The sequence below is a fragment of the Salmo salar genome, chromosome 26, assembly GCF_965601325.2.
Source record: "Salmo salar chromosome 26, fSalSal1, whole genome shotgun sequence".
NCBI lineage: Eukaryota > Metazoa > Chordata > Actinopteri > Salmoniformes > Salmonidae > Salmo > Salmo salar.
In genome coordinates this window covers 26,459,370-26,472,978 of record NC_138316.1, presented here as the reverse complement: position 1 = coordinate 26,472,978, position 13,609 = coordinate 26,459,370, and the positions used below count along the sequence as shown (strand labels likewise).

Below are 13,609 nucleotides of genomic sequence, written 5' to 3'. Positions count from 1 at the left end.
TCTAGACTATAGATCATTCACAGATACTGTTGGGTGTTTGTTACTGTTATTTTATTCTTCCCAGAAGTGGTAGTTTGACAATTTAAACAAATTTATATGCAATATCCTATTTAAAATGTTTTATTGGAGTGTAAATACTGTCCAAAATGTAGCCAGACCAGTGAATTAAATAATATCAACAAATGGCAAAAATGGTATCGTTAGCGTTCATTTCTAGAGGTTGTACTGCAGATCTAGGCCTATCTAAACCAATTCACACCTACTGTAGATCTAGTTGTTGCAGTGTGTAGTAAGTAAACCTACGACCCAGTATGTGACAACGGAAGTTTAACACTCGTGGCATAGTAGCAGTTTGTCTGTGTGAGACTGAGCTCCTGTTTGGTGACTTTTCTCTGACAGATCATGTGGAAATGCTGGTCATTGACGTAATGGGGGCTAGATAATATCTGAGAGCAACATTGTTGACGTTTCATTGTGGTCGGCTGGTCGCGGTGGTTTGCTTTTTGTGTTTTTCCTTTCTACAAAAGGCATAAGTTAGACACAATAGCTCTCTCTGTGTATGTAGGCCTAAATAACACTACAGTAGTTGAAAGTCCACAGTTTGGTAATTCGTCTATATAAGCTGTTTGACCTGATTCTATCATACCCTCATGTGTTTACTTTAGGTTAACTGCTAGAGGTGAATAAAGTAACAACACTATCTCGTTGACCTTTTTAATATGCTACAACAGTTACACTATGTCTAATGTTGTAAAATAGACTGTTTCTCATTGACCTATTTAATATGCTACAACAGTTACACTATGTCTAATGTTGTAAAATAGACTGTTTCTCATTGTGGACCTATTTAATATGCTACAACAGTTACACTATGTCTAATGTTGTAAAATAGACTGTTTCTCATTGTGGACCTATTTAATATGCTACAACAGTTACACTATGTCTAATGTTGTAAAATAGACTGTTTCTCATTGACCTATTTAATATGCTACAACAGTTACACTATGTCTAATGTTGTAAAATAGACTGTTCCTCATTGACCTATTTAATATGCTACAACAGTTACACTATGTCTAATGTTGTAAAATAGACTTTCTCATTGTGGACCTATTTAATATGCTACAACAGTTACACTATGTCTAATGTTGTAAAATAGACTGTTTCTCATTGTGGACCTATTTAATATGCTACAACAGTTACACTATGTCTAATGTTGTAAAATAGACTGTTCCTCATTGACCTATTTAATATGCTACAACAGTTACACTATGTCTAATGTTGTAAAATAGACTGTTCCTCATTGACCTATTTAATATGCTACAACAGTTACACTATGTCTAATGCTGTAAAATAGACTGTTCCTCATTGTGGACCTATTTAATATGCTACAACAGTTACACTATGTCTAATGTTGTAAAATAGACTGTTCCTCATTGTGGACCTATTTAATATGCTACAACAGTTACACTATGTCTAATGTTGTAAAATAGACTGTTTCTCATTGACCTATTTAATATGCTACAACAGTTACACTATGTCTAATGTTGTAAAATAGACTGTTCCTCATTGACCTATTTAATATGCTACAACAGTTACACTATGTCTAATGTTGTAAAATAGACTGTTCCTCATTGTGGACCTATTTAATATGCTACAACAGTTACACTATGTCTAATGTTGTAAAATAGACTGTTTCTCATTGTGGACCTATTTAATATGCTACAACAGTTACACTATGTCTAATGTTGTAAAATAGACTGTTCCTCATTGTGGACCTATTGTATTAGAACTGATGCATGTGTTGAAGTACTTCACCTCTTATGATAAAACAACAATAGTTCGACTATTTGCATTATGTGCCCCCCCAACCCCTTTTTTACGCTGCTGCTACTCTCTGTTTATCATATATGCATAGTCACTTTAACTATACATTCATGTACATACTACCTCAATTGGGCCGACCAACCACTGCTCCCCCACATTGGCTAACTTTTCACTTTTCTATCTGCATTGTGTCCCACCCACCACCCGCCAACCCCTCTTTTACGCTACTGCTACTCTCTGTTCATCATATATGCAAAGTCACTTTAACCATATCTACATGTACTACATACTACCTCAATCAGCCTGACTAACCGGTGTCTGTATGTAGCCTCGCTACTTTTATAGCCTCGCTACTGTGTGTGTGTGTGTGTGTGTGTGTGTGTGTGTGTGTGTGTGTGGTATATATATATATATCACACACAAGGCCTCCTGACTGATGTGTGTGTTTCTCTCTTTCAGATGATTCTATGGGACTGGGACCTGAAGCAGTGGTACAAGCCCCAGTATCAGGTTAGTGTTTTCTCTGACTGACTGACTGACTGACTGACTGACTGACTGACTGACTGAATATAGTCATCTGGCTGGATACTGGTACAGTATATCATATACTCATCTGGATACTGGCTACAGTATATCACTGTTAGAACACATGTGCAGTCTATCATCTATTAGGGTTGGGGATCATTTCCTATTTTACTTTCAATCCATCCATGGACTGAATTGGAATAACATGAATACAACTATAGATCATCAACCCTCATAGGGTAACAAGAATCCTCACAAGTGAATTAGATTTCCCAGAGAGGGCATTGAATTGACAAAATGTAGGTAAAAGAGGATACTGAATAAAAATGGTATTAGTGTAGCTCACTGTAATTTAGTCATATTTCAAAGAATTGAGGCTGGAATTAATAAGTAGAGGGGTGCATTTTTTTTAGTAACTCCAACCTTTTAGGAAATCAGATGTATCTCGATACATTTTGGAGAGCCTCCATTTAATCTTTCTAATCTAGTATACTGGCCTTGTGTTCCAATTTATTGTCAAATCGCTGTGTTTTTTGTAAGCTTGTGTGTGTGTGTGTGTGTGTGTGTGTGTGTGTGTGTGTGTAGATGTTTGGACTGTGTGTGTGTGTGTGTGTGTGTTGTCATCCTGTTGGGGTCCACAGTGTTTTGCAGACACGCTGTACAGGTAGATCAACAGGAAGCTGTGCTCCTCTGACTGACGTCTGCCCCACTCATCACTCACCACTCATTGTGGCCACAGAGCCGGGCCTTCAAAGGGCAGCCTAGTTCTCCAAACCCTCTAGTATTTTACATGGGGTCTATCAGCACAGCAGCAGTCAGTAGGATAGGCAGGGTGAAGAGGGGTAGGGGTGCAGGCAGGATCTCCGTCAGCGTCATGACATACACACAACCTCCTAGCTGTCGTCACTGGGCCAGGGAAGTGCTAGCGCTGCACTTTTACTCCACACACAGCCACACACACCAGCACCATGCCCTGCCAGCACCATGCCCAGCCAGCACCATGCCCAGCCAGCACCATGCCCAGCCAGCACCATGCCCTGCCAGCACCATGCCCTGCCAGCACCATGCCCAGCCAGCACCATGCCCAGCCAGCACCATGCCCAGCCAGCACCATGCCCTGCCAGCACCATGCCCAGCCAGCACCATGCCCAGCCAGCACCATGCCCAGCCAGCACCATGCCCAGCCAGCACCATGCCCTGCCAGCACCATGCCCTGCCAGCACCATGCCCAGCCAGCACCATGCCCAGCCAGCACCACTCCCCTTTATTACTGACATCACTGGTCCAAATAGCCTTTCAATTACCCAGCATCAATGCCATGAGCTCAGCACCCGAGCCTGTCTGCCCTTCACACTACCCTCCACTGCTGTATTAAGAGGAGTGACAAATACAGCCCCATCACAATGAGGCCAGCAGTGTCCTGTTACAGCTATCTGACAGTCTACCTGCGTATGTGTGATACCGGTAGATGTCCTGGGCCCAGATTCACTAAACACTTTTTACGCAAAAACTTAAGAAGCTTCTTCTTAATAAGAAAAAGAAGTTCATTGGTGCAGATCCTCAAAAATGTCTTAAGAATTCATGATTTTTCTCATGAACTTCTCAGATGTCTTCTTACGAACTTCTTAACTATCTTAAGATGATTGTCGTTAGGCAACCCATCCAGCTAGCTGTCTATCTAGCAATGGCAATCATGTTAGCATATTTATAATTGGGATTAATGGTCTAAAATATGTTATTGGCTTAAAAACAATTAACACTGAAACTTTCAGATTAAGTTTGTGAGTCAATTGAACATGTTTAATAGCTTTCATTAGCATATTCTTTCACTGCCATGTGTTTAAGACAGGGGTTTAGCTATCTGGGAATTCCAAGAAATTAAATGACTTTATTTTCAAGCATCTCATTTCTACTTCATTTTTTGCTTAAGGAGAAACATAAGAAGAAACATAAAAACATTTCCAAGAACCTTCTGGAGGAATAGCAACTTCGCTTAACTTTCTTCATAAGTCCATAGTTAAGGAAAAAATGGCAATTAAGAAGGAGTTTCTTCTTCAGAAGCTTTTGTGTTTGGTCATTTAAATCCAATCTGGGTTCATTAGAAACAGTGTAAAGGAATGAGGGAAGGACACCAGGCTCTCTTTAGTACAGTATCTACTGTATGTTTGTGTTGTGCTCTGCTAAATGAGGCATCTCTCTGACATGTGTCCCCTTGTCTCCTCCATGTCCCCAGGGAGCGGTAAGCGGTAACGGAGTGGACCTGTCGGTCATCAACGAGGCCAGGAACATGGTGTCTGACCTGCTGATGGACTCGTCCCTGTCGCCACACACCGTCTCGTCCCTGCGCAGCGTCAGCAGCCTCATGGGGACCTTCTCTGGCTCCTGTCGGCCCAGGGTCAACCCCTTCACCCCCTTCCCAGGTTTCTACCCCTGTACCGAGGTGGAGGACCCTGCAGAGAGGGGCGACAGGAAGCCCCTGAAGGTGGGCCCTCCAGCAACCTTCTGAATGTGATACTAGCAGGTCATAACTAACACACAGACAGCAGCCTGCTGAGACTAGCAGGCCAACACATTATCCACTAACACATTATCCACTTATACATGGTATCTTATCCTCATAATGAATGTTCCTCTTCTATGTGTTCACCAGTGTTACGTAGACTTAGTTTTGTTGTTTTTAGTTGTACACCTGCTCTACTCTATGTAACCTGGTGGTGCGCTGAATATAGATCTGCCTTTGACTGTGTTATAGCATCATTGACCATAATGTAATAATGTCTCCCTCCTCCCCTCCACACACCTAGGGTCTTAGCAGCAGGAACAGCCTACCAACCCCCCAACTCCGCCGCGGCTCCACCTCCTCCCCTCTCCCCCCTCTGGAGTCGGCCTCCTCCCGCTGGGAACGCAACAACGGCAAGAGACCGGGACCCCACCCTGACCTCAATATGACCAGGTACGACCACACACACCCTGACCTCAATATGACCAGGTACGACCACACACACCCTGACCTCAATATGACCAGGTACGACCACACACACCCTGACCTCAATATGACCAGGTACGACCACACACACCCTGACCTCAATATGACCAGGTACGACCACACACCCCCTGACCTCAATATGACCAGGTACGACCACACACACACTGACCTCAATATGACCAGGTACGACCACACACACCCTGACCTCAATATGACCAGGTACGACCACACACACACACCCTGACCTCAATATGACCAGGTACGACCACACACACACACCCTGACCTCAATATGACCAGGTACGACCACACACACACACCCTGACCTCAATATGACCAGGTACGATCACACACACCTTGACCTCAATATGACCAGGTACTAGCGCACACACACACACACACCCTGATACAAATATGACCAGGTACGACCACACACACCTTGACCTCAATATGACCAGGTACGATCACACACACACACCCTGATCCAAATATGACCAGGTACGACCACACACACCTTGACCTCAATATGACCAGGTACTAGCACACACACACCCTGATCCAAATATGACCAGGTACGATCACACACACACCCTGATCCAAATATGACCAGGTACGATCACACACACACCCTGATCCAAATATGACCAGGTACTAGCACACACACACCCTGATCCAAATATGACCAGGTACGATCACACACACACCCTGATCCAAATATGACCAGGTACTAGCACACACACACCCTGATCCAAATATGACCAGGTACGATCACACACACCCTGATCCAAATTTGACCAGGTACGACCACACACACCTTGACCTCAATATGACCAGGTACTAGCACACACACACACACACCCTGATCCAAATATGACCAGGTACTAGCACACACACACCCTGATCCAAATATGACCAGGTACGATCACACACACACACCCTGATCCAAATATGACCAGGTACTAGCACACACACACCCTGATCCAAATATGACCAGGTACTAGCACACACACACCCTGATCCAAATATGACCAGGTACTAGCACACACACACCCTGATCCAAATATGACCAGGTACTAGCACACACACCCTGATGCAAATATGACCAGGTACGATCACACACACCCTGATCCAAATATGACCAGGTACGACCACACACACCTTGACCTCAATATGACCAGGTACGATCACACACACCTTGACCTCAATATGACCAGGTACTAGCACACACACACACACACACCCTGATCCAAATATGACCAGGTACTAGCACACACACACCCTGATCCAAATATGACCAGGTACTAGCACACACACACCCTGATCCAAATATGACCAGGTACGATCACACACACACACCCTGATCCAAATATGACCAGGTACTAGCACACACAGGTGGGACTTCAGAGTTCAGACACCAGGTTAAAGGTTAAAGACATGCCCCGGTAATTTGCCGACTAATAAGTATTTTTTAAACCTCACGCTTTCAGCTGGATGTGTCAATGTGTAGTTCATACATGCATAATCTATGAGCAGAATTACTGTCTTACCTCAATTAGCCATGAAATCCCTAGTTTGAAAGCGACTTTCATCTGGAAGCTGTGCGGCGCCATTTTCCCTACATTTACCCCTATGTGGGCTAGCCCATTAGCAATTACAGTTTTAGCAAATGAGCTTCAGCCCCTCACCATTTGAGTGACAGCTAGCAAGACACTCACACAGTACAGAGAGAAAGGGAGTAATGACGTGGTGCACATATCTGCACATTTGCGAGGTAGTACAGAGTTTTCGGGGACCACTTTTTGCTCGCGGGCACTACTTTCAGAACTACTGGCCTAAAAGGTATATAAAAGTACTGGAGAATATCTTTCAAGGTCAAGTCATTTTCAACATGGCACACTCCCCATCTTTACCCTGATATGAACAAGCAGGCCCTCCCTCAGCATCACTTTCTTTGTTACCATCTGTCTTTGATTAAACTCCTTGAAGATGTGGTTCCCCTTTATATCCACTGGAGGGCAGTAGTGGTCAAGCTCTGTAAGCTGATATGCCTAACAGATAATGACCATAACATTCCTTCATTCTCTTTGTTCCAACTCTGTTTAGATGACTCACTTGATCTTTTAGGGATCTTTGTCTTCTTCAAGGATACATTTTCAACGTCTTACTTTGAGCAACAAATGAGTCATATAATTAGTGTTACTGTATGCTATGTAACATTTCTTTAAGTTCATCTTTATACATAAGAGCAGGTGTGAAAAAGTTACTTTATAATAGTGTAGATTGAATATGAAAGCGTTTTAACTGATGTTGTCTCATTAGTTCTAGCATTAAGTGGCATGGTTTTTTTGGTGTGTGTGTGTGTGTGTGTTCCAGCACGGGGTCTCTGTCCAATGGGCCCAATGCTAACCTGTTGACCATCCCTAAGCAGAGGTCCTCCTCTGTGACCCTGACCTACCATGCCGGGCCCAGGAGAGCAGGTGAGACCATGAGGATTTACTGTACACACAGGTCTGATACACTGTGTGGAAGTGGAATGTGTTTTTAAGTTGTTTGACTATCTATCTCTCTCTCTCTCTCTCTCATTTCTCTCCTATCTCTCTCGCTCTACAGGTGCGTCCCCCAGTCTAAGTCCTGTCAGCTCCCCCAGCCACAGTCCTCAAGCGGGAGGTCTCTCCTCCCAGGTCACGCGCCCCCCGGTGGAGTTCCCCGACACAGCTGACTTCCTCACCAAGCCCAGCGTCAACCTGCACAAGCCCCTGGGCTACATCCTCAGCTCCCCTGACTTCCAGGGGCCGTACCGCAGCCCCGCGGCCATGTGCACCAGGTAGGGCAATCTACTACCCCCTCTCCCTATCTCCTCCATTATCTCCTGGTGTTGTAGAGCCAGTTCAGCTGTAGAGTGGAGTTGCATTTCACCATGTATGTTGATGATGATGACGGCTGTGTTTGTCCCTCTGCTCACCCTGTAGCTGTGGTCGTCAGATGCTGAAAAACATGCCCAGTATGGAGGCGGGGGAGGGACACCTGCCATTCACTGGTCATGCTGAGGCCCAGCGCAGACGCTCAGGTATGACACCTGCTGGAATGTAGCCTCACTCTGTACAGACATAGGCTGCACAGTGTTTTTGGGCACACACCCATGGCTTAGCTTACTGTTTCCACTCTTAAATGACTGAAAACCATTTGGACATGCTGTACCAGAGAGTCAATTCATTAGAATAATGCTTCCCACCGAAATGCGAAATCAGTGGTCAACTCACTGTGATTTGCAATGTGTCTCCTCCACAGCAGGTGAGGGGTCAGAGTTCATGGGGGAGGCACTGATCAGGGAGGAGAGTGTGGAGGCCGAGTCGATGGGGGACAGGAGTCCAGACGCAGGGAGCTGGGGCCAGACAGACGAGGAGGAGCAGAGCCCCACCACAGATCAGCAGACTCAGGAAACAGAGGTACGCAGTGCTACAGTATGCTAAGGGTGCATTCCCACACAAGCTAATGGAGGAGTATGAGCTATGTACCTTTTTGAGAGTGTTTTGGTAGTGTGTTGTTTAGCACAACCTCATGCAACCTGACACGCCTCCCCTCCGCTACTCCAACGCTCCTTTCCCATTGAAATACATTGTGTTGGCTCTGTCATTTTACTCTGTGTTGCCCTGTGTGAATGCACCCTACTGCTAGGCTAACATCCCCGCGCTGCAGACTTAAGAAGCAAAGGTAGGCTATGCTGTTACTTAACAGTAGCTTTGAAGGGATATGTCTCAGTCAATGCTAACACCTTACAGCGTTCGTTAGCCTTCCTGTGTGTAGCATTGCTGCTGCTAAACTATCCCAACCAGGAGAACCCCCCATGAGTGAGATAACACACTCAGGCCAACACATGTAACAGAGTAGCTAGCTATAGGATGTGTCCTCTAGTTAGTTCTGGGAACACAGTAAAGGTTTTCCTCAGACACTCATTGGGTGCATGTCTTTCAGTCTGTTGTGATGTATCTAACAGCCGTGTAAATCCAGTGTGATGGGGGGTAGTGTTGATCTGGCTCTGTCCTGGAATGCCCCCGCCGTTTACTTGGGCTGTGCTCTCACTTACTTTATTGGACAAACCAAGCCTTGTTAAATCAAGCCAGCTGTTAAGACAACTGTGTAGGGTTCATCTGAGGATTCTGTGGGGTAATTCAAAAGTTAATTATTCAAAAGCAACTCATACATAGTCAGTCTGGAGCCTGCTTTCATCCCCTTAACAGAGGAATGAGATTCATAAGATTTACGATGTGGTGTTTTGGATAGTCTGGTTGTCTACGGGCCTGTGTGTGTTTTAATGTGTGTTTGTGTGTGTTGATGGGTGTGTATATCTGTGTGCGTTAATGTAAGTGTGTGTTAATGACGCGTGTGTCTTTGTGTTTTAATATGTATGTATGTGTGTGTGTGTGTGTGTGTGCGTGCCTGCCTGCATGCCTGCATGTGTGTATGTGTGTGTTTATCTAAACGTGTGTGTGTGTTTAAAATGTGTGTGTGCTGTGGTCCTCTCCTGCCTGTAGGGTGAGTTCAGACTAGACCCCCTGCTGGAGAACCACGCTGACCTCATGGAGAAGATCAACAGCTGGAACTTCCAGATCTTTGACCTGATGGACAGAACAGGAGGGAAGACAGGAAGAATACTCAGCTACGTCAGTACAACCACATACCAACCATATAGCAACCATCTATCTGTCATTACGCCATGATCTGTTACATCAGGTATTCCCAAACTGGGGCAATGCCGTCGGGGGTACGCCAAATAAAAATATGATTCACATGTCATTTTTTATTTTCTTTTTGAATTGTATTTAAAAAAAAATTATCTTCACATTTTCAAACAGTCCATTTTCCAACGGGGCTATACATTTGGGTGAGGTTTTTTTCTCGCCTGAGTAGCCTCGGTTCACTGACAAAAATCAAATTAAACCATCTAGTGTTCAGCGAAATAACAACACAATGTCAAATACAGGTAACCTAGTCAAATAATTAACATCCAATCACATTAACCGTTACTCTCTCGCGGGAATTCCACTAATGGTCCATATGTAGCCAAACGTAGCTGCTGCTCATGTTTGTATCTGTACTGATGGCGCAAAAGCCATGACAGGGAGACATAGTGGAGTGGTAACGTGGGTGCAAGCAGTTGCTCCCGACACCACTTGGGTACACTGCAGCATCCACCGAGAGGCTCTTGCTGCCAAGGTAATGCCTGACAGCTTGAAAGACGAGCCGGGTTGTGACAAACTCACACTCATTCTTATGATTAATAAATGTATCGTATAGTGTGTGTGGCAGGCTTACAATGATGGCAAAAAACAACATTTGAGAGTGCACGGACCGTGGTGCTAGAGGGGGTACGCAGCTGAGGTTGAATGTTTGAAGGGGTACGGGACTATACAAAGTTTGGGAACCACTGTGAAACATCAATTAATATTTGAATAAACAACACCTGGGTTGTATCCCAAATGGCACACTATTCCCTATATAGTGCACAGATTTAGACCAGGACCCATAGGGCTAAGAGTAGTTTTGTGAAGCAGCCATTGAATGTATTTATTTGGAGAAACTCACTTGAATGATTGGTTTAAATGTTGAGAACGGTATGATCCCAATTACTGATATTTGACTGAATGATGTCCCGAATGCTCATGGTGTTCTTGGGGATTTCTCTATGTGCTGTTTTGAGTACACTGTTCTCCCAGTGTCTCACTGTCTGTGTCTGAGGGGAATGACTTGGTTAATGTAAAAAAAAAAATGTATTTGGGTTTTAAATGAACCTAGGTGTTTTATTTGTTGTCTTTCTCCCCAGGTGACCTACACTCTGTTTCAGGACACTTGTCTGTTTGAGATGTTTAAGATCCCTGTGAGGGAGTTCATGTCCTATTTCTGTGCTCTGGAGAACGGCTACAGGGATATTCCCTGTGAGTATAGTGCTGCCTATGCTTTCTTCAGTCCAGGCACAAAGCCCATATTAACACTTTGTGTATTGTCTACTCAGATGTAGAAATGATCAGACCTGGGTGAAAAACATGAAGGTATAAGCCTCCCGAGTGGCGCAGCAGTCTAAGGCACTTCATCGCAGTGCTTGAGGCGTCACTACAGACCTGGGTTCGATCCCAGGCTTTGTCACAACCGGCCGTGACCGGGAGTCCCATAAGGCGGCGCACAATTGGCCCAGTGGTGTCCGGGTTAGGGGAGGGTTTGGCTGGGGGGGCTTTACTTGGCTCATCGCGCTCTAGCAACTCCTTGTGGCGGGCCGGGCACCTGCAGGCTGACTTCGGTCGTCAGTTGAACGGTGTTTCCTCCGACGCATTGGTGCGGCTGGCTTCCAGGTTAAGCAGGCGGGTGTTAAGGAGCGCGGTTTGGCGGGTCATGTTTCGGAGGACGCATGGCTCGACCTTCGCCTCTCCCGAGCTCATTGGGGAGTTGCAGCGATGAGACAAGATCGTAATTGGATATTACAAAATTGGGGAGAAAAAGGGAGGTAAAAATAAATAAGAAATAACATTAAGGTATTAATTTAGCTTAATTACGCCAGTTTAGACTATTCCAGGCAGCTAAATCATGTCCACTTCAAGTATTATTTGAAATGATTCACCCAGGTCTAGAAACCAACCATAGGGTTGTCATGAAGTAGAAATGAATCCCCATAATAGGCCTACAGTTCACTACATACAGCAGGACACTATACAGACATGCACCATCATATGTAATATTAGCTTCTACCTCATGTACATGATATGGTGAACTATTACTCTGCCTGTACTCAGATCATAACCGGGTCCATGCTACTGACGTGCTCCATGCTGTCTGGTACCTGACTACCCGGCCTGTCCCAGGATTCCAGCAGATCCACAACGAGCATGTGACAGGAAGTGACACAGGTAGCACTGTTTCTGTTCCCTTTATTTCATTTTGCCTCAGTAGGTATAGCTCTTGACTTCCCCAAGCCCTCATTTTTTACCATAATATGCCACATATTTATTAGCATAATTAGTGTGCTTGCTGAAGACAAGACCACTCTAGATTTCATACATACTTCTTATTATTAGTGTGCTTGCTGACGGCAAGACCACTCTAGATTTCATACATACTTCCTATTATTAGTGTGCTTGCTGAAGGCAAGACCGTTCTAGATTTCTTACATAGTCATATTATTGGATTTCTTCTGCACGCTCTAGAGCTTAAACGATTGAAGCCTTTTAACACGAAACCAACTTCCAAATGTGCAAACTGCCCCAACTTAGATTTCTTGACAAAATATTTGTTATATCATTTATAATTTTTTCAACTACAACAATATTTAAAATAACCTCCAAATGCATGTCAATGGCAAACATTTGAGACCTATCTCCTCTTTCACCGTTTAAGCTATCAATGCTAAACCAATGTTGAGATGTTCAGACTGACCCTACTTAGATTTTATACAGATTCTTTATAAGATTCATACCTTTTCAATTATAACAAATTAATCTACAAGACCAACTTTAAAATGTTCAGACTTCTTTAAAACCTTTATAAACTAGAAACCATTTTAATTTGCATAGATTTACAAAACATTGATTCATTGTCAACCATAGTAACACAGTGGTAGACATTTTAAATGCTACTGCTTTTTAACCATTTCAAGTATAAACATTAAAACAACTTAAACATTTTCCAAGCGAACTATTTAATTTAGCGACATTAGTTTAAAATAGCCCACCAACAGCGATGGCTTGTGGGAGGAGCTATAGGAGGACGGGCTCATTGTAATAGCTGGAATGGAATAAATCGAACGGTATCAAACACATCACATATATGGCAACCACATGTTTATTTCACCATTATTTAACCAGGTAGGCCAGTTGAGAACGAGTTCTCATTTACAACTGTGACCTGGCCAAGATAAAGCAAAGCAGTGCGACAAAAACAACACAGAGTTACACATGGGATAAACAAACGTACAGTCAATAACACAATCGAAAAATCTATGTACAGTGTGTGCAAATGTAGTAAGGTTAGGGAGGTAAGGCAAAAAAATAGGCCATAGTGGCAAAATAATTACAATTCAGCATCAACACTAGAGTGATAGATGTGCAGATGATGATGTGCAAGTAGAGATACTTGGGAGCAAAAGAGCAACAAACAAAAAAATAACAATATGGGGATGAGGTAGTCGAGTGTGCTATTTACAGATGGGCTGTGTACAGGTATAGGGATCGGTAAGCTGCTCTGACAGCTGATGCTTAAAGTTAGTGAGGGAGATATAAGTCTCCAAAAA

The 13,609-nt window shown here is 43.9% G+C and overlaps 1 protein-coding gene across 1 annotated transcript in view; it reads left to right on the top strand.

Moving 5' to 3' along the window:
- LOC106587530 (cGMP-inhibited 3',5'-cyclic phosphodiesterase 3B) overlaps positions 1-13,609 on the top strand; it is a 92,422-nt gene that overhangs the window by 70,887 nt on the left and 7,926 nt on the right. Inside the window, exons 2-11 of the mRNA XM_045708936.2 lie at positions 2,284-2,334; positions 4,583-4,831; positions 5,154-5,302; positions 7,708-7,811; positions 7,945-8,158; positions 8,304-8,401; positions 8,623-8,780; positions 9,867-9,995; positions 11,156-11,267; positions 12,117-12,230. Coding sequence (XP_045564892.2) covers positions 2,284-2,334; positions 4,583-4,831; positions 5,154-5,302; positions 7,708-7,811; positions 7,945-8,158; positions 8,304-8,401; positions 8,623-8,780; positions 9,867-9,995; positions 11,156-11,267; positions 12,117-12,230 — 1,378 coding nt within the window. The remainder of the gene's footprint in view (positions 1-2,283; positions 2,335-4,582; positions 4,832-5,153; positions 5,303-7,707; positions 7,812-7,944; positions 8,159-8,303; positions 8,402-8,622; positions 8,781-9,866; positions 9,996-11,155; positions 11,268-12,116; positions 12,231-13,609) is intronic.